The 27,173-nt window shown below is 36.2% G+C and overlaps 1 protein-coding gene and 1 long non-coding RNA gene across 4 annotated transcripts in view; one reads left to right on the forward strand and one right to left on the reverse strand.

The window, feature by feature from the left end:
* Positions 1 to 25,846, reverse strand: part of RB1 (RB transcriptional corepressor 1) — a 179,483-nt gene extending 153,637 nt beyond the window's left edge. For 2 of the 3 annotated variants that reach the window (XM_045475948.1, XM_045475959.1), the window contains exons 1-2: positions 25,489 to 25,846; positions 22,620 to 22,746 (exon numbers count right to left, since the gene is read on the reverse strand). In XM_045475948.1, the coding sequence (XP_045331904.1) occupies positions 22,620 to 22,746; positions 25,489 to 25,625 (264 nt within the window). In that variant the 5' untranslated portion in view covers positions 25,626 to 25,846. The remainder of the gene's footprint in view (positions 1 to 22,619; positions 22,747 to 25,488) is intronic. The other variant, XM_045475970.1, reaches the window with a different exon arrangement.
* A 362-nt stretch (positions 25,847 to 26,208) lies between these two features.
* LOC123597374 lies at positions 26,209 to 26,936 on the forward strand. The gene is made up of 2 exons (XR_006712099.1): positions 26,209 to 26,489; positions 26,874 to 26,936. It is a non-coding gene; the product is annotated as an uncharacterized LOC123597374 (long non-coding RNA).
* Positions 26,937 to 27,173: the final 237 nt, after the last annotated feature.

The following is a 27,173-nucleotide window of genomic DNA, read 5'->3' on the forward strand; positions in this document are numbered from 1 at the left end:
TCTCCCTCTCTCTCTGCCCCTCCCCCGTTCATGCTCTGTCTCTCTCTGTCCCAAAAATAAATAAACGTTGAAAACAAAAAATTAAAAAAAAAAAAAATCAAAGAGAAAGTAAGACATTCCGGGATAAACAGAAGTTGAGGGAGTTCATTACCACTAAACATGCCCTGTGAACAATGCTAATGGGAGTCTTGAAGACTGAAATGAAAAGAAAGAGTAACTCAAAACCATAAAAATAAAAATTTCAATAAAAGTAAACACATAGACAACTAGAAAAGTTACTACTATTGTAAGAATGGTGTATAACTCCACTTTTTGTTTTCTACATAAGACTAATGAATTAAACTATTAGTTATGTTTTGAACTCACAGTGTATGAAGATGTAATTTTGTGACATCAACAACTAAAAGAGTTGGATATAGAGCTGTTGAAGGGGTACAGTTTTTACATCACTGAAGTTAGTCTGAAATAAATTCAAATTACAGTGTTATAACTTTAGGATGTTAAATGAATCACAATCGTAGCTACAAAGAAAATAGCTGAAGAATATATACAAGAGGAAATAAGAGTAATTTTGATATTTCACAACAAAAATCCGCCTAAACACAAAAGAATTATTGAAAACAGATAATCAACAGAAAGAAAAAACAAACCACCATGAAACCAAAAGCTGATTCTCTGAAAAGAGTAATATAACTGAGAAGCCTATATTTATATTAACTGAAAAAAAAAGAAGACAAATTACTTCTATAAGAAATGAAAAAAAATAACTACAGATCCTATGGAAATTAAAAGGATAATAGAGTATTATAAACAATTCTATACCCACAAATCCAAAAACCTAGATGAAATAAACCAATTCCTTCAAAGACACAATCTGCCAAAACTCACACAAAAAAATATACACTCTGAATATACCTCTAATATATTAAAGAAATTGAATCAATAACAACCATTCAAAACAGAAAGCACTAGACACAGAAGAATTCACTGGTGAATTCTAACAAACATTTAAGGAAAAAATTATATCAATTCTCTATAAGCTCTTCCAGAAGACAGAAGCAAAGGAAATACTTTCTAAGTCATTGCATGAAGTAGCATTACCACAGTACTAAACCCAGACAAATACATTACAAGGAAAAAAAAAAAAAAATACAGACCAGTATTTATCATGCATATAGAAACAAAAATCCTCCACAGATTACTAGAAAATTGAATCAACAATGTATAATAAGAGTTATATACCTGACAAATTGGGATTTATTCCAGGTATGCAACATTCAAAAACCAATTAATGTAATACATCACATCAACAAGATGAAGAAAAAAATGACATGATCATATCAAGAGATGTAAAAACAGCATTTAACAAAATCCAACACCTGATAAAACTTCTCAACAAAAATGAATAAAGAACTTCCCCAATTTGATAAAGAACATCTATAAACAACCTACAACTAACCTCATACTTAATGGTGAGAAACTACAAGCTTTCCCATTAAAGATAAGGAACAAAGCAAGGGTGTTGGCTCTCACTGCTCCTTTTCTTTTTTTTTTTTTTTTTTAATTTTTTTTTCTGAATGTTTTTATTTATTTTTGAGACAGAGAGAGACAGAACATGAGCAGGGAAAGGGCAGAGAGAGAGGGAGACACAGAATCGGAAGCAGGCTCCAGGCTTTGAGCCATCAGCACAGAGCTCGATATGGGGCTCGAACTCACAGACTGTGAGATCATGACCTGAGCCGAAGTCGGACGCTCAACTGACTGAGCCACCCAGGCGCCCCTCACTGCTCCTTTTCAATATCATACTGTAAGTCCTATAAAATGCACTAAGACCAGAAAATGAATAAAAGGTATACATATTGGGAAGGAAAAAAAAAAACTGTTTGCAAATGATATGACTATTTAGAAAATCTGGAAGAACTGACAAAAATTCCTGGACCTAATAAGTGATTATATCAGGATTACAAAATGCAAGATTAGTATACATAACTAAATAACTTTCCTATACACCAACAGTGAACAAGTAGGATGTGGAATAAAAAACAAAATACCACTCATATTAGCACTCCAAAAATGAAATATTTAGGTATAAACCTAACAAAATATAAAATATGTACCAGATGTATACAAGAAAAACTACAAAACTGGTGAATGAAATCAAGGAACTAAAATAAATAGAGATATTCCATACTTATAAATAGGAAACCATCAGTTTTTCCCAAATTGACCCATAGATCTAACACAACCTCAATCAAAATCCCAGCAAGTTATTTTGTGAATATTGACACAGTGATTCTAAAGTTGATATGAAGAGGCAAAAGAGCTCAAACGGCCAATATAATATTGAAAAAGAATAACAAAGTCAGAGGACTAACACTATCCAATCTCAAGATTTATAACGCTACAATAATCAAAACACTGTGATACTGGTGAAAAAACCGACAAATAGATCAATGGAACAGTCCAGAAATAGACCCACACTAATATAGTCAACTGATCTTTGACAATAATGAAGGAAAAATGTATTTTCCACAAATAGTATTAGAACAGCTGGATATACACCTGCAAAACAATGAATCTAGACACATAGACCTTATACCCTTCACAAAAATTAACTCAAAATGGATCACAGACCTAAACGTAAAATGGAAAACTATAAAATTCCTAAAAGGTAAAATAAGGAAAATCTGGTTGACCTTAGGTTCAGCAAAGACTTTTCTTTAATTTAGATATGATTGGAGTATAACATATTAGTTTCTGGTGTACAACATTATGATTCAATATTTGTGTATGTTGTGAAAGGATCACAGTAAGTTTATGTAACATCCCTCACCACACATAATTACAATGTTTTTTCTCATGAACTTTTAAGGTATACTCTCTCAGCAACTTTTAAATATATAGAATTAACTATAGTCACCATGTTTTACGTTACTTATTTATTTAATTAGTTATTTAATAAGTCATCTCATGACTTGGTTGTTTTTAACTGAAAGACTATACTTTTGGATCACCTTCATCCATACTGCCCATCCGCTAAAGGTTACCTACCTGTGGTAACCACCAATCTGGTCTCTGTAAGTTCAGTTTTTTTAGATCCTACATATAAGTGAGGTCACATGGCATTTGTCCTTCTCTGATTGACTCATTTCACTTAACATAAGGCCCTCAAGATCTCTCCATGTTGTTGCAATGTTAAGATTTCTTTCTTTATTATGACAGAATATTCCACTATATTTATATATGTATGTATGTATGTATATGTGTGTGTATGCATATATATACACACACATATACATACACACACACACACACACATATATATATATATATATATATATATACATACATATATATATACACACACACACCCAGAAGTAGAATGATGGATCATATGGTAGTTCTATTTTCAATTTTTAAAAAAAACTTCATATTGTTTTGCATATTGCTGCACCAGTTTATATGCTCACCAACGATGCACCAGAGTCCCTTTTCTCTAAATCTTCACCAACACTTATTATTTCTTGTCTTTTTTGATAACAGTCATTCTAACTGATGTGAAGGGATATCTCATTGTGGTTTTGATTTGCATTTCCCTGATGATGAGTGATGCTAAGCATCTTTTCATGTACCTGTTGGCCATATGCATGTCTCCTTTGGGAAAATGTCTATTCAAATCCTCTGCCCATCTTTTAACTGGATTGTTAAAACCTTCTTTGCCAAATGGCTTCTTTGCCATTGAGTTTTTTCATGTATCTTAGAAATTAACCCTGTATCAGATATATGATTTGCAAATACATTCTCCTATTCAGTAGGTTGCCTTTTCATTTTGTTGACGGTTTCCTTTGTTGAGCAGAAGCTTTTTAGTTCGATATATTCCCACTTGCTTGTTTTTACTTTTGGTGCCTTTGCTTTTGCTATCAATCCCAAAAAATCATTACCAAAATGAATTGTCAAGGAGCTTACCATTTACGTTTTCTTCTAGTTTTAGGCTTTTAGGTCTTATGTTCAAGTCTTAATCCATTTGGAGTTGATGTTTATGTATGGTACAAAATAGTGGTCCAGTTTCCTTCACATTTGGCTGTCCAGTTTTCTCAGTACCATCTTTTGAAGAGACTGTCCTATCCCCATTTTATATTCTTGGCTCCTTCTGTAATAAATTAATTGGCCATATATGCATGGATTTATTTCTGGGATATTCCACAGCATTTATCTAGGAGTCTGTTTTTATGCCAACTCCATACTGTTTTGATTACTACAGCTTTGTAATATAGTTTGAAATCAGAAAGCATGATGGCAATGACTTTTTAGATACAACACCAAAGGCAAGATTCACAAAAGGAAGAATTGATAACCTAGACTTCATTAATCATTTCTGCTGCATGAAAGACACTGTCAAGAAAACAAGAAGTCAAGGCACAGAGGGAGAAAATATTTGCAAAAGATGTATTTGATAAAGAACTGTTATCCAAAATACACAAACTCTTAAAATTCCACAAGAAAATGAACTGATTAAAAATTGGGCACATGGTCTGAATAGGTATCTCTCAAAAAAAGTGTACCGACAGCAAGTAAGCATATGAAAAAATATTCTACATCATATGCCATTAGAGAATTGCAAATTAAAACAATGAGATACTGCACCTATTACCATGGCCAAATTCCAAAACGCTGACAACACCAAATGCTGCTGAGAATGTAGAGCAAAAAGAACTTCCATTACCAGTGGAAATTCAAAATGATGCAGCCACTTTGGAAAACAGTTTGGCACTTTCTTATAAACAAACTCTTACCATAGGATCCAGAAATCACTGTCCTTGGTATTTACCCAAAGAGCTGAAAACTTCTATTCATAACTGCCAAAACTGGGAACCAACGAAGATGTCCTTCAGTAGATGACTTGATAAACAAAAAATGGTACATCTAAATAATGGAATATTATTCAGGGCTAAAAAAAAAATGAGCTATCAAAACATTCAAGACACAGAGCACCTCAAATACACATAACTAAGGGAAAAGAAGCCAATCTGAAAAGGCTAGAAACTATGTGATTCCAACTATATGACATTCTAAAAAAGACAAAACTATGTAGACAGTAAAAAGATCAGTGGTTGTTGTGGTGGGGGAGGAGAAGGATGAATAGCAGAGCACAGAGAATCTTCAGGGCAGTGAAAATACTCTGTATGATATTTCTATGATCAGTACATGCTATTACACAAATTTGTCCCAATGCAGAAAATAATATACCAAGAGTGAAGCCTAAGGTAAATTATGGACTTTGGGTGATTATGATGTGTCAACGAAGGCTCAACTATAATAAATATACCACTCTAGTGCAGGATATTGATAGTGGGGAAGGCTGTGAATATTGGGAACAGGGGGTATGTGGGAAATTTGTGTGCTTTTTCCTCAATTTTACTGTGAACCTAACAATGCTCTAAAAAAAACATCTACTAAGAAGTAGATTTTGAAAAGGAGGGGAAAAAGTCCTTCCTGAAAATTTAACAACTTAGATGATATGCACAAATTCCATGTAAGACACAAATTATTAATATATACTCAGGAAGAAACAACCTAAATAATACTATATCTATTACAGAAATTGAGTAAAAAGTTTAAAATTTGCCCAAAAACTCCAAAGATAACTTCACTAATGAATTTTACCAAGTGAACATATGTTAACCAGGACAGAACACAAAGATGAGCCATAAAACAAGTCTCAATAAATTTTGAAGGTCTGGAAAATAATCTAATATAAGGTTTTTGATCTACATCTTTTTCTGGAGTAATATGTATGTCTATGTACATTAGCAGTAAGTATTTTTTTTTATTTGAGAGAGAATGAGCACAGTGGGAGAGGGGGAGGGGGGGAGAGAGAGATTGAGAGTTGAGTTATTGAGAGAGAATGAATCCCAAGAAGGCTTCACACTCAGGACAGAGCCCAATGTGGGGCTTGATCCCACAACTCTGGGACCATGACCTGAGCTGAAATAAAGAGTTGGATGCTCAACTGACTGAGCCAGCCAGGCACCCCTGGCAGTATGTATTTTAAAAACAAATCTAGGAATTAACTCAAGTCTCCTTAATATTTGAGAGAATACTAATCTATACATCCAATAAGATCAACAAACTCCAAATGGGAAAAATGCAAAGATATCTACACCCAGACACATCACACTAAAAAAGTTTAAGAACAAAAATAGAGAAAATCTTAAAAACATCAAGAGAATAAAGGATTTATCAATACAAATGAAATCACAGTAAGATTAACAGCTGACTTCTCATCAGAAACAATGAAGTTGAGGAAGGAATTAATGATCTATTCAGAGAGCTGAAAGAATAAAACCATGAACTAATAATCCTATATCCAGCAAATCTATCTTTCAAAAATCAAAGCAAAATAAAGGTATTCCCAGATTAACAAAAAATGAAAGAACTAAAACCAAACCTGCCTTACAAGACATACTAAAGAATTTCTTCAGGCTAAGAGGAAATGACAATAGACTATAATTAAAATCTACACAAATAATGTGTGTAAAGGTAAATAGGTAATGACAAAATATAGTATCATTGCATATTTCTCTTTCCTTCCAACTGATTTTAAAAAGCAATTGTTTTTTTAAAAAATCTAAAATTTTACTGTCAGGTCTATAACATAAAGATATGTAGTATGTTTGATAATAACAACATAAAAAAAGATGGTGGGAATGAAACTACATTGGAATAAGGAAATGATACCAGATAATAACTTGGATTCACAGTTAAGATGGAAGAGAAGAGGGGCGCCTGGGTAGCTCAGTCAGTTAAGTGTCCGACTTCAGCTCAGGTCATGACCTTGCAGTTCACGAGTTTGAGCCCCACGTCGAGCTCTGTGCTGACAGCTCAGAGCCTGGAGCCTGCTTGGGATTCTGTGTCTCCCTCTCTCTCCCTATTCATCCCCTACCCGTACTCTGTCTCTGTCTCTGTCTCTCTCCCTCTCTCTCTCTCTCTCTCTCTCAAAGGTAAATAAACATTTAATTTTTTTTTTTTTAAAAAGGAAGAGGAGATTAAATTTTACAAAAGGGGGTAGGTGGAGAAAGAGGTGGAACAGAACAAAGAATAATAGAGAACCAAAAATGTTGAATTTAAAAAAGTTAATATATGAATTTTTGAAAAACCTCTATAAATTTATTTATCCTCTGCTTATTTCTCTTACATTCTTGTGTTTCTAAGATATACAGACATAGTATGTATAAAAATACCATAAAAAAGGAAGGAGAGATTAGAACTGTGTAATAGTAAACTTTTTGTATCTTAATGGAATTAAATCGGTAAAATCTGTTAAGTTAAGATGTGTATTGCAAGCCACAGAGTAACCACTAAGAAAAATTTTTAAAAACGTGAAAAATATTTTACTGAGGATTTCTGCTTTAACTTTTTTTTAATGTTTTATTTATTTTTGAGAGAGAGAATGTGAGCAAGGGAGAGGCAGAGAACCAGAGGTACATAAGATCCAAAGTGGGCTCTGCACTGACAGCAGCAGGCCTGATGGAGGGCTCGAACCCATGAACCAAGAGATCATGACCTGAGCCAAAGTCAGATGCTCAACCACCTGAGCCACGTGGGTGCCCCTCTGCTCCAACTTTTGATGAAGTAACTAGGGCCAGATTTATGGTTCTGCCCAAAATAAACAAACAAAAAAGAAAAGAAAAGGGAAACAGATACATAATATAACTCAAGGCTCTAGACCTTAGACAATAAAGAAGAGTAATCTCCAAGACTCAGGGAATATACAAGGTGAGCCCTATAAATGTTTAAGCTACTTCCTGGTGAATAATTCCAGATAGCAGTGCAAGGAGGGAAAAACCAAGGACAGCCCAATGGTCTCCCTGGACTGGCTGGACAGAACTAGAAGTCTGAGGAAGTCAAAGCACCTAGAATTCACAGTGCAGAGTACCAAAGAGAAGAGAGCTACACAGAGAAACTCCAGAGATCTGCAATGGATGCCCCTCAATTAGCACATGCAGGTGAGGAACATTTATGGCTCACACCGGCTGGGAGTAGTGCCTGTTCCCAATGGCCAGAGGAGAAAACTTCATGGTAATACAAAGGGTACACATTAAAGAGGCTTACCTCAATAGAGTATTTAATGCTAGACAGGTGGTTGTTACCTAGTGATATTTTTACTTCCCAGTGGACATATGGCAATAATCTGAGTACGATTTTGGTCATCACAACTGGGCAGGGTGTACTACAGGCATCTAGTAGATTGAAGCCTGGGATCATGCCCCTAAACATTCTAAAACACACAAGACAGCCCCTGTAACAAAGAATTATCCAGCCCAAAATGTCAATAGTGGCAAAATTGAGAATCTCTGCCCTAGACTAAGCCCAACTCTAATGTCACCTAATAAATCTTAAAAGTAAAACCTGAAAGGATCAACCTGTGTCCAAAAAACTTAATGAACCCAGAAGAAAGATTAAGAATATTATCAGGAATACAAAAATTAATGAAATACCTAATACACAAATTTACAATGTCTACAGCCAAATAAGAGTTATTAGATATACAAAAAACAGGAAAATAACCACAAAAAGGACAAAAATCCATTAGAATTTAAAAAATCAGATATAGAATTATTAGATATGGACATGAAAATGGTTACTATAACAGTACCTCATATTTTCAAGAAGCTATCCCAGAGGTCAGCAAACTACAATCAAATCCAGCATGCCCATTTTTATAAAGTTATTGGAATTCAGCCACACTTATTCATTTGCACTTTGTCTGTGACTGTTTTCATGCTACAATGACAGAGATTGCATCACCTAAAATTTGTATTATCTGACCCTTTACAGAAAAGGTTTGCCAACCTTTGAGCTATAGCAAAGATGTAATAAGCACAGACATAGAATATATATTTTTTAAAAACCGTTAAATTGAACTTCTAAATATGAAAATTCTTAAATGTGAGGTGAGAAGTACACTGAATGGGATCAAAGGCAGGTAAATTTAAGGATAAAGCAAAAGGAATCATCCAAAATGAAATGCACAGCAAAGTAAACTGAAGACCAAAAATCTGAATAGAGGATCAATGAACTGTGGGAAAATGTCACATAGCTAAATATATATATATGTAATTAGAGACCATGAAGGAGAGGAGAGAAAGAAAAAGGACCAAAAAAAGCTGTATTTGAAGACATAATGGCCAAACTGTTTCCAAATTTGATGAAAACTATAAACCTACACATTCAAGAAGTAAAATGAACCTCAAACATGAAAATCTTAAAAACTACACCATTAAATATCATGATCAAAATGCTGCAACACTCTAGGGAGAAAGAGAAGATCATAAAATACAACATTTCACATACAGAAGGTACCTGGGTGGCTTAGTCAGTTAAGCATTCCACTCTTGATTTTCACTTAGGTCATGTTCATGGGTTTGAGCACTGCCTTGGGCTCCATACACAGTGTGGAGCCTGCTTGAGATTCTCTCTCCCTCTCTCTCTGCCCCTCACCATGCTCCTGCTCTCTCTCTCCCTCAAAAATAAACAAAGTTAAAAAAACAAAAACAAAAAACAGGGGCTCCTGGGTGTCTCGGTCAGTTGAGCGTCTGACTTCAGCTCAGGTCATGATCTCACAGTTCATGAGTTCAAGCCCCGCATCAGCATGTCAGGCTCTGTGCTGACAGCTCAGAGCCTGGAGCCTGCTTCCAATTCTGTGTCTACCTCTCTCTCTGCTCCTCCCACTCTAATACTCTCTGAAAAATAAATAAACATAAAAAAAACCACAGAACATTTCACATACAGAGAAACAAAGATTTGGATGACAGCAGACTTCTCTTTGGAAACAATGCAAGCTAGAACACAGCAAGACAGCATCTTTAAAGTACTGGGGGAAAAAAGTCAAACTACAATTTTTTAACCAGTGGAAGTATCTTTTAAAAACTAAGGCAAAATACAGACCTTTTCAGATGTACAAATGCTGAAAGAAATCATCACCATGTCTGATGTCTATAGAAGATGTTAAGGAAAATCCTTCAAGCAGAAGGAAATGATGCCAGATGGAAATACGGATCTTTATAAAAGAAAGACGAGCGGTGGAAACGGTAGCTACATGGCTATTTTAAAGACTCTTTTTTAAATTACTATTTAAATTTCCTTTAAAAAAATTGGTTAAAGCAAAAATAATAGCACTGTATTATGGGGTTTTACATGTACAAGTAAAATGTATGACAATAGGACAAAGACCATGAGGGAAGACATGAAAAATATAGTGACGTAGTTTTTATAATATACATTCAATAATAAAAATAATTTGGAAATAGACTATGCCACAACTATATGGTCAACTAATCTTAAACAAAGCAGGAAAGAATATCCAATGGAAAAAAGTCTCTTCAACAGTGAAATGGACAGCAACACGTAGAAGATTAAAACTGGACCACTCTCTTACACCATACACAAAAATAAATTCAAACGGGATGAAAGACCTAAATGTGAGATAATAAACCATCAAAATCCTAGAGGAAAACTCAGGCAGCAACCTCTTTGACCTCAGCTGCAGCAACTTCTTAGTAGACACATCACTGAAGGCAAGAGAGACAAAAGCAAACCTGAACTACTGGGACTTCATCAAGATAAAAAGCTTCTGCATGGTGAAGGTACCAATCAGCAAAACTAAGGCAGCATATGGAATGGGAGGAGATAATTGAAAGCAACATATCTGATGAAGGGTTAGTATCTAAAATCTATAAAGGGCTTATCAAACTCAATACCCAAAAAACAAACAACCCAGTTAACAAAGGGCAGAAGACACAAATAGACACCTCTCCAAAGAAGACATCCATATGGCTTAAAGACACCTGAAAAAATGTTAAACATCACTCATAATCAGCAAATACAAATCAAAACCACATTTAGATACCACCTCACACCTGTCAGAATGGCTAAAATCAACAACACAAGAAACAACAGGTATTGGCGTGGATGTGGAGAAAGGGGAACCCTCTTGCACTGTTGGTGGGAATGCAAACTGATGCAGCCACTCTGGAAAACAGCATGGAGGTTCCTCAGTTAAAAATAGAGCTACTCTACAACCCAGCAATTGCACTATTAGGTAGTTATCCTTCAAAGGAGTACGTGGATCCCAATGTTTATAGCAGCATTATCAACAATAGCCAAACTATGGAGGGAGCCCAATGTCCACTGACTGATGAATGGATAAAGAAGATGTGGCGCACACGCACACACACACACATACACACACACACACACACACACACACACACACAGAGTAATATTACTCAGCCATCAAAAAGAATGAAATCTTGCCATTTGCAATGACATGGATGGAGCTAGAGAGTATTATGCTAAGCAAAATAAACCAATCAGAGAAAGACAAATACTATACGATTTCACTCATGTGTAATTTAAGAAACAAAACAGATGAACATATAGGAAAGCAGGGGAAGAGAAGAGAGGGAAACAAACCATAAGAAACTCTTAGTGACAGAGAAAAAATTATGAGTTGATGGAGGGAGGTGAGTGGGAGATGGGCTAGACGGGTGATGGTTACTAAGGAGGCCATGTTATGATCAGCACTGGGTGTTGTATGTAAGTGATGAATCACTGAATTCTACTCCTGAAACCAATACTATACTGTATGTTAACTAACTAAAATTTAAATTTAAAAAAAAGAAAAAAGAAGAGAGAAAGGGGGTGACAGGTATAAGGATAAATGCAAATTAAAAAAAAGAGAAGTGATTTCCCCTCTCTTCTTAGAGCATATACTTTAGAAAACTTATAGGGGCGCCTGGGTGGCTCAGTTGGTTAAACATCTGACTTCTGCTTACATCAAGATCTCATGGTTCATGAGTTTCAGTCCCACATTGGCTCTCTGCTGTCAGCACAGAGCCTGCTTCGGATCCTCTCTCTCCCTGCCCCTCCCCAGCTCGTGCTCACACTCTCTCTTTCTCTCTCTCTCTCTCAAAAATAAACATGTAAAAAAGAAAAAAAGAAAAAAAAGAAAACTTTTAATTGTAAACTCCTTGTTTCTGTTATGTATTTTAAAAGCTAAGTAAGATTCTTGCCAGCTTTCTGACCCAGGGATGTCTTTCTCAAGGACCTAGGATCCATCTCTTTGAAACGCAACCATCAAGGAAGGTAGCACCACTATCTCCCAGGCTCTGTAGGACAGTAGGACCCTAACTTTAGCAGGCACCGTGCTCTAGGTGGCAAAATTACCTCTTGTCATAAAATGTGAGGAGTTTCTTTTTCTTTTGGATAAAACCAATTAACTAACACAGATCGTCACCCTCGTTACCAAGTGAATCTAAAGTGAACTGCATGTGACAAATGGTACTGTCGAGTCCTCTTACGTGAGGACTACTTCTTGTTTATCTCAAAAGCATATGTGTAATGGGCTGTCACTGCATGTCTATAAAAGGGTGAGATTCCTTCTGTTTTGAAGTCTCTCAGCAGATTACTTGTGATAGGCATCACATTTTGGTTTAATGCCTGTTCAAAAATAAAACTGTTTTCTTTCTCTTGAGGAAAAAAAAAGAAAATAGACTATGAAAAGTTTCAAATATATACTATAAACCCTGAAATGAATAACACAAAAAAGTTACAGCTAACAAGCCAACAAATGACAAAAAAGGAATCATAAAAAATGGCCAATCCAAACAAAGTCATAAAAAGAGAGGAAAGAGACAAAGAAAAAATGAGACAAGTAGAAACAAATAGCAAGGTGGCAGATTTAAACCCAACCATTTCAAAAACCACTTTAAATGTCAATGGTTTAAAAACTCCAATTAAGAGGCAAAGACCAACTCAACTATATGCAGCCTACAAGAAACCCACCCACATTAAATACAGTTGACCCTTGAACAACATGGGAGTTAAGGCTGCTGACCCCTGTGCAGTTGAACATCCAACTATAATTTTCATTTCCCCAAAACTTAACTACTAATAGCCTACTGTTGACCAGAAGCCTTACTGATAATATATACAGTCGACTAACACATAATTCACTTGTTACATGTATTATATACTAAAGAAAATGTTACTAAGAAAATCATAAGGAAGAGAAAATACACGTATAGTACTGTAGCATATTTACTGAAAATAAATCCAGGTATGGTGGACCCACTTACTTCAAACCCATGTTGTGCAAGGGTCAGCTGAATAAAGATACAAAGAGGTTAAGAGTTTTTTTTTTTTTTAAAGTATACAATGCTAAATACTTGTCAAAAGAGAGCTTAAGTGTTTATATTAATATTAGAAAAAGATTTCAGGGCGCCTGGGTGGCTCAGTTGGCTAAGCATCCAACTTTGGTCGGCTTAGGTCATGATGTCTCAGTTCATGAGTTCAAGCCCCATATCAGGCTCTGGTGCTGAAAGCTCAGAGCCTGGAGCCGGCTTCAGATTGTGTCTTCCTCTCTCTGTCCCTCCCCCGTTCACACTCTGTATCTCTCTCTCTCAACAATAAATAAATATTAAAAAAATTGTTTTTAACAGAAAAAGACTTCAGAGCAAAAAGACAGGGATAAAGAGAATAATTTCATCATGCATTAAATAATATATGATACATATCGTGTAAAATATATTAATAGTAAAGTTTATTAAGTAATACTAAGATATAATAAAGTACAATAATAAAAGATTATAAACAATTTTCTGCCAGTTCAACAACTTAGATGGACACATTCCTTGAAAAACATACATTGCCCAAGCTCACTAAAATAGTAATAAAACTGAATTGCCCATATCTATTTAAAGAAATTGAATTTGTAGTTAAAAACCTTCCCACAAAAGAAAAAAAAAAAACCTTGAGACCCATATGGTTATGGTTTTGCCAAACATTTAATAATATCAATTTTGTACAAACTCTATGAAAAAATTGAAGAGAACAATTTCCCAATTCATTCTATAAGGCCAGAATTATTCTGTCAAAACGTCCAACAAAAATTGAAGAAAAAAAAAAAAAACTAGAAAAAAACCCCATAACCATAAAGAGAAAATACAGACCAATATCCCTTGTAAACACATAGTATAAAAATTCTTAAAAGTTTAGCAAATCAAAGGGATACTATATTATGATCAAGTAGAATTTATCCAAGAAGGGAAAGTTGTTTTAACAGGCAATATCACTCATCATATCAATAGTCTAATAAAGGAAAAATATGATCATCACGATAGATGCAGAAAACACATTTCAGAAACTCCAACATTTATTTCTGATATAAAAAAAAAAATGTCTGCAAACTAGGAATAGAAAGAAAATTCCTTAATGTGATAAACAACACCTAAGAAAAACCTACTCCTGACGTTATACTTAATGCTAAAAGACAGAATGATTTCTTTCTAAGAGCAGGAACTCTTAGCACTTCTATTCAACACTGTATTGAAATCTTAGCCAGTGCAACAGACAAGAAAAAAAAAGCAAAAAGATTAGAAAGGAAGAAATAAAGCTGTCATTATTCACACATGACATAGCTGTGAATATAAAAAACCTATGGAAACTCAAAATGGGCAAAAAACGTAGAGACATTTCACTGATGATAAACAAATGGCAAATAAGCACATTTAGAAGACTTTCAGCAGCTATGGACTTTGGGTGGTAATGATGTGTCAGTATTAGTTCACTAACCGTAACAAATGTAGCACTCTTGTGGGAATGGTGACAGTGGAAAAAGTGAAGCATTTATGGGGGCAGGGGGAATATGGGAAATCTCTGTACCTTTTGCTCAATTTTGTTGTGAACCTAAAACTGTTCTAAAAAGTCTATTAAAAAAATATTCCATATCATTAGCCATCAGAAAAATGTAAATTAAAACCACAATGAGATATCACTACATACTGAGAAAAATGGCTAATATTAAAAAAAAAAAAAAAGTAAAACCACCAAATGTTGGCAAAGATGCTGGGAAACTGGAACACACATATATTGATGATAGTAATACAAAATGGTACAGCCACTCTGAAACAAAGTTTGGCAGCTCTTACACAATTAAGCATATATGACCACACCATATGACCTACATGACCATACCATATGGCCAGCAATTGCACTCTTGGTTATTTATCTCCCAGGAAAACGAAAACTGGTATCTATACAAAAACCTATACACAAATGTTCAAAGCAGCTGTATTCACAACAGTTAAAACCTATGAAGAGAGCAGGTATCTTTCAATGAGTGAATGGTTACACAAAGTGTGGTCCAGCCATACAATGGAATACTACTAAATAACAATAATAAATTGCAATGGGCTGACTTGTGCTCCCCACCCCTGCAGAACTCATATGTTGAAGTACTAACCTAAGTACCCAAGAATGTGACTGTTTTTTTAAGTCAGGACTTCAAAAGGGGTACAGTAAATTAAAATGAGGACATTTGGTGAGCCCTAATCCAACCTGATTATAGTGTCCTTATAAGAACAGGAAATTTAGACACACAAACACACAAGGGAGTGTGTGCACAGGAAAACCATTTTAGAGCACAAGGAGAAGGCAGCCATCTGCAAACCAAATAGAGAGGTCCCAGAAGAAACTAAATCTGGAGACACCTTAACTTGGACTTCCAGGCTCCAGAAACATGACAAAATTTCTGATAAGTCACCCAGTCTGTAGTATTTTGTTATAGCAGCCCTATCAAACTAATATATTGATATATAACTTCAATTATTCTTCAGGGAATTATGCTGAAAAAAGCCAATCCCAAAGGTTAAATAATGTATGATCCCATTTATATAACATTATCGAATTATAAAATATGTCAATTATTGAGTAAAGATCTTATTAAACACCTATGTATGTACTCCAACTGGTCTACTGGTACGGTCAACATAATACTTAAAAAGATGATTATAATCAATGGCCATCTTTGAAAGAGCTTACAAATTTTTAGTTTAAAAAGTAGTAAGTAAAAGCAAACCATAAATCTCTCATCTAGCCTTCCTTTCCTGAATAAACTGCACTTTAGAATAAGAACAGTTAACAGAGGAAAGTTTCTCTTTACAGAATTACAACTAATAGTTGAGAGAGGAATGATAAAGTTTTAGCAACTCCTATAGATCCAGTTAATGGTGATCAATAATTGCTTACATCAAAAAAAAAAAAAAAAAAAAGAGAAAGATTAACAAGATATGTGCCTGCCAATTGGTATCCACAAAAATATCTCTGAAGTATTTCTTCCAGAAAATATCAAACCAGGATCTGATCAGGCCTCTAGGCCTGCTCTATTTCCAGGAAATACAGAGAATTAGACAATTATGTTCAACAATGGAGGAGATGCAATCTGCAAAATACACACTGTAGGAAATTCTACAGGATAAACAATTCAGTTTCTTCAACTCAATTGTAAGAGAAGAAAGGGGATAGGTAAAACCTACAGATTAAGAGATTTAAGACAGAAGTCAATCAATCACAATATATGAACTTTATTTTGATCCTGATTAGAGCACATGAAAAAAAAATTATAAATAATTGAGAAATTTTGAACACTGGATATCCGATAATAGAAAATTCGCACCAATTTTGTTAGATGTGATGAACAGATGTCACTTTTTAAAAAGACAATGCATACTGAAGGGGTGCCTGGATGGCTCAGTCAGTTAAACATCCCACTCTTGATCTTGCAGTTCATGAGTTCTAGCCCCACACAGGGCTCTGTGCTGATAGTACAGAGCCTACTTGGGATATTTTCTCTCTCTCTCTCTCTCTCATAATAAATAAATAAACTTAAAAAAAAAAGAATACAAGATCATGCATAGTGAGATATTTATTGGTGAAACAACATAACATGAATTTACTTTAAAATAATCTGGAATCAGAGAGAAATATAGTTTGGCCATGATTTATAATTGGTTAAGAGGTATAGGAGAGTTCACACTATTAACCTATTTTTATAAATCTCTAAAATTCTCCATAATAAGATGTAAAAAATTAACCTTAGAAGCAGAATCAGAAATAAAAGAAGTTGCAAATAGCCTCTATCTGTAAGACAAAATATAACATTCACGTATATGTTCTTAAATGATTTTTTTCCTCAGCAATACTCACACGTAATCAGAATATGAGCACCATATTCAAAAAGAAAGGGTAAATATAGTACTAATAACTAGAAAATAACAGGTATATACCTTCTATTACACTTAATTTTTAAATATTCTGTTTTTTAAGTTTATTTAAAAAAACTCTTCGTATGTCTGTAGTATGTGACTCTTCATATGTCTGTAGTATAACTTACGTGGAATGGCTACTGTTACTCCAATTCCAAACTATTCATTTTAATTATCTTTCTAAATATAATGACCCGTATCACAAAAACAAATGCCTCTATGAAGGGCAATATATTTCATAGCTCTTGAACGGACACAGACACATGAAACCCTATGAGGACAGCATTCAGGCATCATTTCTGCTCTACAGATGAATAAACTGAGACTTGGAGAATCAACCAATTTATCTAAAATCCTACAGCTACATTGCAACTACTGTAATCAAAACTTTCCTGCTTCAAGATCCAAGGTCTTCTCCACTCTACCATGCAATGATTTAAGATGCAGAAGAAAATCAAAATTCTAACTGATTCACTGTAAATCCCAACAGGAACAACACTCCTGGCCAATTTCTTAATGAAAAGTCCTTTATTTATAGGTTATATGCAGTATGAATACAATCTAATGTAATGACAACAATCACTAATATTACATCCATTAAACGTTTATACAAAAAGGAAAAACACTTTTCTAGACAAAATACCACAAACTTTCCTTAAGTTTTACCAAAATTACATCAAAATCATTACACATACATTTATAAATTCAACTATTTTCAATGTTTCTTTGGCTATTTTGGGGTCTTTCATGGTTCCATAAAAATTTAAGGACTGTTTGTTCTAAGCTCTGTGAAAAATGCTGTTGGTATTTTAATAGGAATTGCATAAATGTGTAGATTGCTTTGGGTAGTATAGACATTTTAATAATTTTTTTCTTCTAATCCATAAGAATGTAATGTCTTTCCATTTCTTGGTGTCCTTTCAATATCCTTCCTCAGTGTTCTATAGTTTTCATAATAAAGGTCTTTCACCTCTTGGGAAGTATCTTACTGTTTTGGGTGCAATTGTAAATGAGATCTATTCCTTAATTTTATTTTCTCTTTCTCTTTCATTATTGGTGTTCAGAAATGGAACATATTTCTGCACATTGATTTTGTATCCTGTGACTTTACTGAATTCGTGTATCAGTTCTAGTAGTTTTTTGCTGGACTTTCGAGTTTTCTATATAGATAGAGTACAATGTCATCTACAAATAGTGAAATGATCATATGGTTCTTATCCTTTCTTGAAAAGCAAAGCTGGAGGTATCACAATTCCAGAATTCAAGTTATATTACAAAGCTGTAGTGATCAAAACAGTATAATACTGGCACAAAAACAGACACATAGATCAATGGAACAGAAAATGCATAAATGAACCCACAACTGTATACTCAATCTTCAACAAAGCAGGAAATAATATCCAATAGAAAAAAGACAGTCTCTTCACCAAATGGAAGAGGTGAAGAGAGCGCTGGGAAAACTGAAGAGCAACATGCAAAAGAATGAAACTGGGCCACTTTCTTACACCAAACACAAAAATAAATTCAAAATGAATGAAAGACAAAATGTGAGACAGAAAACCATCAAAATCCTAGAGGAGAACACAGGCAGTAACCTCTTTGACACTGGCCATAGAAACTTCTTTCTAGACAGGTCTCCGGAGGCAAGGGAACAAAAGCAAAAATAAACTACTGGGACTTGATCAAAATAAAAAGCTCCTGCAAAGTGAACAATCAACAAAACTAAAAGGCAATCTATGGAATGGGAGAAGATATTTCCAAATGACATATCTGATAAAGGGTTAGTATCCAAAATATATGAAGAACAAATAAAACTCAACACCCAAAAAACAAATAATCCAATTTAAAAATGGGCACAAGACATGAATAGACATTTTTCTAAGGAAGACATACAGATGGCCAACAGACACATGAAAAGATGCTCAACATCATTCATCATCAGGGAAACACAAATCAAAACTACAATGAGATACCACCCCATGCCTATCAGAGGGCTAAAATCAACAACACAAGAAACAGCAGGTGTTGGAAGGATGTGGCGAAAGGAGTACCCTCATGCACTGTTAGTGGGAATGCAAACTGGTACAGCCACTCTGGAAAACAGTATGGAGGTTCCTCAAAAAGTTCAAAATAAAACTATCTATAATCCAGCAACTGCACTACTAGGTATTTACCCAAAGAATACAAAAATACTAATTCAAAGGGATACCCAATGTTTACAGCAGCATTATTTACAATAGCGAAATTATGGAAACAGCCCAAGCGTCCATCGACTGATGAATGGATACATATGTGGTATATATACACAATAGTATATTACTCAGACATAAAAATTACAATTACATGGATGGAGCTAGAGAGTGTTATGCTAAGTGAAGTCAGAGAAAGAAAAATATAATATGACTTCAGTCATATGTGGAACTTAAAAACAAATAAGCAAAGGGAAAAAGAGAGGCAAACCAAGAAACAGAATTGGTCTGGGTGAGTGGGAGGATAGGTTAAATAGGTAATGGGGATTGAGGGGTGCACTTGTGATGAGCACCACATGCTGAATGTAAGTGATGAAGCATTATATTGTACACCTGAAACTAATATTACACTAATCATGTTAATGAACTGGAATTTATATAAAAACTTTAAAAAATTAAAGTATTTTAACTGATTCTTAAGTTCTCTTAAAAATTATATTAATATAAAATTTTCGAGGGTAATTCTTAAGTCAAATTATTCTGGCTGCATGATTTAATATAGGCCTTCATTTACACTAACAAGTGTTTTGTATGCATAAAGTTATTTAACCCACATTTTAACTCCAAGATCCAGAAATTATTGTTAATCCTTTATACAAATAACAAAACTGACACTTGGAGATTTTAGGTAACTTGTTCAAGATCATGGAGGTAGTAAAAGGTAGAACTGAGACTTGAGTCAGTCTAGTCTGATGACAAATCCTTGCTCTTAACCCATCCTTTATTCCAATAAATATCACCTGCTTTCAGTTTCCAGAGTTCCCTGAGTTACTAAATTCCTTCTCTTGTTTCAAAGAAGATAACCAACTGCTATCTAGAACAGCTAGAACAGAACAGCTGCATCAGAAACTGGTTAATTTTGTCATTACATTCACTTGTCTGCACACACTGTTACATTCTCCCTTAGATATTGTATAAACAGAGGTTAAATTCTCAGGCCAACCCTCAAAAAGTTAAATATCCCTTAAAATAATATTTCTACATAAATGTCTGGTATTTATAACAGGATAATACCACACCCTCCTCTGTCATACACCCTGCAAAAAAAAAAAAAAAAAAAAAAGTACCCAATATCCCAAAGATAACATGAAATTCCTTGTCTTCCTCCAGCATACCACCAAGAATGATTTCACATCCCCTAGTCCCCTCATCAGCTCCATTAGGAGAAAAAACATAGGGTAAGAAAGTAGTAATATTTACTTGTACTTGTAGTCAAGTCTGAAGCCTAAAAGGGCCTCAATGATGAAAACTATTACTGTTATAGTTCAGTACAAAAAAAGTTTTGTGTGAACTAGCCTGGAAACCTAACTACTATATTGTACTTACAAAGACTGGGAACATAACCCACTCATAAACTGGAAACTATATTCACCAATTCTCTCTATAATCTACTACTCCTTTCCAACTTTCTGAAAACTAAAAGCCTAGCATTTATGAGTGAGAGGTGACAGAGCTATGACTATCTTTAACTGCACATGCACAAAAAAACTTTGTTACATGAAGTACCCAAATCAGTGAAAATATACATTAGATCCTTTGGGACGATAATACCAAAGTCATTCATCCAAGATACTTCAATATTCCTCCTTTTTTAGTAAGGAGTTCCAGATTATATTCAGGTCTTTGAAATTGGATTTCTTTTCTCTTTTTTATTACCAGATGCTACTGCACTGAATGCTTGTGCACAATCCCCCACAATTCATATCCTTAAAACCTAATGCCCAATGTGATGGTATTAGGAGTTGTGGCCTTTAGGAAGTGATCAGGTCACAAGGGCTCTGTCCTAATGAATGGGACCAGTATCCTTAAAAAGAGGCTCAAGAAAGCTGCCACCCCTTCCACCATGTGAGGCCAGTGACATGGCACTGTCTATGAAACAGGAAATAGGCCCTCACACAGAGAATCGGCCAGCACTATGATCTTGGACTTCCCAGCCTCCAGAACTGTGAGAAATAAATTTCTGTTGTTTATGAGCCACCCAGTCTGTGGTATCTTGTTACAGTAGCCCAAATGGACTAAGATACCAGATTTTGTAATGGTCTTAAATATTTTTATGATATACAAAAACATATTTTGTTGTGTTAATCTGATCAGTAAAACCAGACAGATATGTACACTAATATGATGCTGTTAAAAAGTAAATTCATTAAAAGTATCTGTCTAGAGTGTAATTTAACTATCAAAAGTTTTATAAATATTCATAGCTTTTGACACAGTAATTCAAAATGTATTCTAACAATCAGAGTTTCACTCATTAAATTATCAAGGGCTTATTTTGTGCCAGGCATTATTCTTCTGAATAAGGATGTTTATCACATCATTTTATGTGCCAAAAAGTTGGGGGAAAAAACGTCCAATAACAGTAAGAGTTAAAACATCAAAATCTATCTAATGTATTAAATATTATAGTACCATCGGAAACTATATTATTAAATATCAGAAAATATTTAAGAATAAAATGCTCATGTTGAGAAAAAAATTGTCTAACAAGATACAAAACTATTATATGTAACTATGTATAACTACATGTATGATCCCAAATCTGTGTTCTAAATGTTCTTAGCCAGAGACCTTGGTCAAGTTACTTAACCTCACTCTACTTCAGTATCACCTTCTAAAAATTTTACATGTAAAACAAAGATTTTTTTATTTCATGTCTCAATGGATTTGTTGAATGGGTTGTTTGCAAAATGCTTATAATATTCCTCCAGTACATATAAAGCACTAGGAATTATTTGCTGGTGTTAGTAGTGTTAGTAGTATCACACATACACACACACACACACACCTCTGAAAAAAAAAAATGGAAGAAATATATCAAATGCTATCAAAGATTCTAAATTCTAACAAAACTAATTCTGAAACAATCATGAAATTTAAATACTTATTTAAATTTAATATTTAAATTTTGATTTAATTTATTTAAATTTATTGAAATTTAATTTATTTAAATTTAAATTTATAAAATATTAAAGATTATTTTATAAGGTATGGCTTTGCTTTTCAATAACTCTTTGTACCAGAGTAAAGTATATGAATAAAATATATCATCTAAGATTTGCTTTAAAATATTTTGGAGGGGTTTATATGGGGAGATTTAAAAAAAACTTTTAATGCTAAAAAAATTTTTTAATGCTAGTAGGAATAACAATTATTACTGGATAACAATTATTACTAGCTTTTCTTTTCTTTATATTTTTCTATTTTCCAAAATAATTTTTTAAACGAGAAAATTTTTTTCAAAAAATGTTAAGGAAATCCTTACCAACACTCCATCCACAGATGAAACTTTTTCCCAAGTAAACCAAGCTCTTTCTCTGACATGATCTGGTATCTTTAATTTCTGACATAATGCAATAAAATCAGGTTCTTCAGTTTCTTCAAATACAAGCCTGCCAGATAAAAATAGATATATAATAGGCATATACTTACAAATCAAACTAATTAAATATTTGTTTCAATGGTTTGCATATAACAGCACTGTTTTGAAAAAAAGCATCACTAACCACTTTAAAATCTTATTCATCTTTGAAGAAAACTACAGGTAGAATTTTAAACATATTTATCTTTTTTCATAGTCTTTCCAACAAAAATACCACACAACGAAAAAGGTTTGCTGGCCTGGTGAATCACATACACTTCAGCACAAAAAAATAGCTTTGTAAAACTAAGTGTAAGCATGATAGCTAAAGCTGTATGGGAAAACTGGGATGACAATAACAGCAAAAAGAGGAAAGCCCATATATAATATTTCAGAATCAATTTAGTATCAGCAACTTTGCTAAAATGCAGTCTACACTTAACCAATATCTCATATAATCTCTCTACCTACTAGCATTTCTTACGTAACGATTAACATAAACTATTGCTATGCTTATTTTATCCTTTTCTCCTCAATCTTCCTTATCCATTATAGGTAGTCAATAATTTCTTGTTGGCTAGTTCCTGTTCATTCATTTAATGTCTCACACCTAATAATAATAACTAGTGTGAGGAATAGCTACTAATTTTTGAGTATTTACACTAACCCTGTACAAAGTACCTTAAATGCACATCAGCCTATTAGATAAGCACTCTTATTATTCTTCTTTTACAGATAAGTACCAAATCAGAGAAGTTAAAGTACTCAACTAGGCAATGGCCAGTAAGTGGGAAACCCAACAGTTTAATTCCATAACCCATGCCCTTGACCACTATTCTAGACTGCCAACCCTCCTTCAAAACATAATTAACTTTTGGTTACACCACCACTGGGAGTGAAGTGCTATTCCTAGTGAAGGTTTCCCTTCTGACTTCACCACTTAAGCCAGATAAAATGCAACAGAAAAAAAGATCTCAGCTGTCAAGGTGGAAAAAATCTCACTGAAAAGTGCAGGTGGAGTGGGCCCTGAATCCACCCCTAAGCAAATTGCTAGGCTTCAGACTGCCAGCCAGCAGTTTTACTCTTGCTAAGCAGCTAATCTGCAGAGCTGAACTGCCCATACTAATGAAAACTTTTGTGGGTAAGGATAATCAAGAGTACAGTGTATTTTGTATGGTTTGGACTTAACAGGAGAATTTTTGGTAGTTCCACCATTTAAAGATGAATAACAATGTTGGGTCAGGGAAGAAAGGCCTTCTTTTCCCAAGTGATGGCCATAATTTCAGTATTTCTGGCTACCCTACAATAACTGAGAATGCTTCCAAAGCTCTATGGGTAACAGGGGATTCTTTAAGGTATATTTACTGCTTTTTCCAAATGCCAACTTTCAAGTATTGGATACATCAGAGCTTAATCAGAAATTAAACTTCTGTCTTCTCCCAGAACGTTTCAGATTTTTTTTTTAAATAGTATGATTTTTAACTGACCCATAAGACAATCCACTTAAACAGATGTATTTTCAATAGCCTTTCACAAACCATCCCAAAAGCCCATTCCTATCTTTTGCAATATGCTTGAACTCTGTATCTGGAAAGTTGAAAGAAAAGGACTTGGTAAAGGACAAAAATGGAGAGGAAGTGGTGAGGGAAAGAAAGGAGTTCCATTTCCCAGCAATCTACATGTAGTCTCAAAGCAGGACCAGTACTGACAATAATAATGGCAATCATACTCTTTCAACCTTAGCTTTTTAACCATAAAGTATCACAATCAAGAAAAATAGGATGTCGCAGTACAATAAATATCTCCCTGTCATGTTCTACTCGCCTAAATTTAGATTCCACTTGGGGAAGAAAAAAAGTTTAATGTGAGCACATGAACATCACTAATTTTGTACCCAAACAAAAAAGAAAGAGAGAGAGAGAGAGAGAGAGAAACACAAGGATGTTTGTTGTTGTCTGGCTCAAAGGCAAAATGTAAGAAAGAATGAAAAATGCTGAAGCTTAACATAGAAGAGTTTTATGCGACAGGAATAAAAGTTCAGAAACTTTAAAGCACTTAGACTAAACGTCTCACAAAACTTTTGCCCATACGCCAGTTCCTCTCAAGTGTTATGACCCTCCAGTCACTACTGATGGCTCTGAATCCCCAAGACCTCAAAGCACTGTTACAAGAAAACGCCACAAAACACCTCAGCCGAGTACACTGCGGGCAACTGACACGCAGAACCCTGCACTTCACGTCCCATAGCTTTCCTGGTTGGCATTTCCAGGACTGGGCTTCGGATGCAGTGCACGCCCAGAGGAAACACTTTCAGCTGTTGCATCTCAGGAGACCAAAACAGAAAGTCAAACACGACCACCGAAATGTAACAAATCTCAACAGGAGATAAACTCTCCACCAGACACCAGCCAGTCATTTTTCTTTTTTGCGTTCGATGGCGCCTCAAAAACACCCTCCGCCGGCGAGGCTTTCCGCCTGGAGGAGGAAAGGCGGCACCTGTCACTTTGCTCAGGGACCCGAGCCCCACCCGCCCGACACCTGTCAAGCTGGAGCCGAGACCCTTCCCGGATTCCCTCCCCTCGCTCCCGAAGCCAGACCCCTGTCACCCCCGTCCAGGCGCTCCGCGGTGCTGGGGGACAAGGGAGAACCCTCCTCCCGCCGGGACGCGGCAGCCGGCGGAGACGCGCCCCCGCCTAGACGCTGGGGTGCCCGCCCCGACGCACTCTCGAGGCGCCCTTCTCTCGAGACGGCCGCCGCGGCTCGGCTCGCTCACCTGGGCAAAGGCAAGTCCTCGGGGCCGCTGTCCTGCTCGGGGTCCTCTTCAGGAGGGGGCGGCGGCGGCGCCGGGGGTTCGGCGGCGGCGGCCGCGGCGGCTGCGGCTGCTGCTCTCCGGAGGGTTTTGGGCGGCATGACTCCCCCCCAGGGCAGGAGCCAGTGAGTGGTGGCGAAGAGCCGGGGAAGGAGGACGCGCGCACTTCGAGGCACGCCCCGTCCTCTCCCGACTCCCGTTACAAAAATAATTTGAACGTCCCCTGAGAGAAACCGGACAAGCCCTCCCCCGCCCGGCAACCGAGCGCCGCGTCCAACCGCGGGAAAACGTCACTTCCGCCCGCGGCGTCACGTCCGCGAGGCTCCCGAGCCCGCCGGCGTCGGGAGGGAACCGGGGCGCCCAGCGGTGTGCTGGGCGGGGGCGTGAGGTCGGGCGGCCTGGGCGTGGGCCCCCCGGCCTGGGCCGAGGCACTGTCTCTGAGGCAGCCGCCGCCGCCCGGACGTGTCTCTACTCGAAATTCTCCCCTCCAGGCCTGGGTGCCGGTAACGGGGCACTGCACAGTCTGGTGCGTGAGATTGGGCCCCGTTTTTATCTGTGGGTTGATCTGGGGCTGCAAGCAGCTCAGGCCCCGCCGGGAATATCAAGCGTGTGCACCCAGGGCGGGCACGCCCCTCTCCCTCCGTGGGCGGTGCCGTCCCTCTGTACCACGCTCCTCCCGCCCAATCCGTTACTCAGAATCGGCCAAAACAAAAACAAACCTTTGTGGAATGCTTGATGCAAACAGAACTCTGAGGATCACTGGGAGATGGAAAGTGTAGAACAATTACTGGCCTTTTAGGATCGCTGTTTAGGGAAGGAGAGAGGAGGAGTGCGTAAAGAACAGATTGTAGTGTGATAAATGTTTTAATAGCGGTGTAAAAAACGAGGCACCATCGAAATGCCTATGGGACATCTTCAGAGAAGCGGTGGCAGCTGAATGGAAGTTTGCCAGGCAGACCTAACATGTAAGGAAGGCTTACTATGTACCAGGGGTTGTGCTGGCCATTTTAACTAATTATCTTAATCCTCAGAAACAACCCTTTGAAATGAGTAGTAGTATCATTTCTGTTTCCAGATGGGGAAACACGCTCAGAGAAGTTAATTAATTTGCCCAGCATTACAGAGCTGATGGGTTGCCGAGGATATGATTCTGCTTAACCATTACGTTGTGTTGACAAGGAATGCGCCCAGAAGAGAGGAGCATGTGCAAAGGCACAAAGACATCAGAGAAGAGCTTGCTAAAAGAGCTTACACCAAACTGGTTTAAAAGCTGTGTCTCTTCTGTGTCTTAATATTTACTGTAATAATAGACCGTCTAATATGAATACATGGTTTTCTCTCTTTGGCAGACCGAGTGGATTGCCCAATCAGAACTTCCCAACTGAGGCACTGTGAATACAATATAGCCGTGTTCCGATGTGAATCCCCTCACCCTTGGAACAGCTGAACAGAGCTGAGGCAGGGGGAGCCTTCAATCAAGTCATGGCTGCAAGCCTCTTGGGTTTATTTTAGCGATTTGCACAATTTGCATCTTCTGTATATACCATGATATATGTCAGGATGTGAAAAGGGTTGGCAGTCATTTGCCTACTCAACAGCCAGTCTGGCCCAAGTTCAGGAAAAATCTCTCTGGGGCCAAAAGCTTGTCA

The sequence above is a fragment of the Leopardus geoffroyi genome, chromosome A1 (assembly GCF_018350155.1).
Source record: "Leopardus geoffroyi isolate Oge1 chromosome A1, O.geoffroyi_Oge1_pat1.0, whole genome shotgun sequence".
In the NCBI taxonomy this organism is placed as follows: Eukaryota; Metazoa; Chordata; class Mammalia; order Carnivora; family Felidae; genus Leopardus; species Leopardus geoffroyi.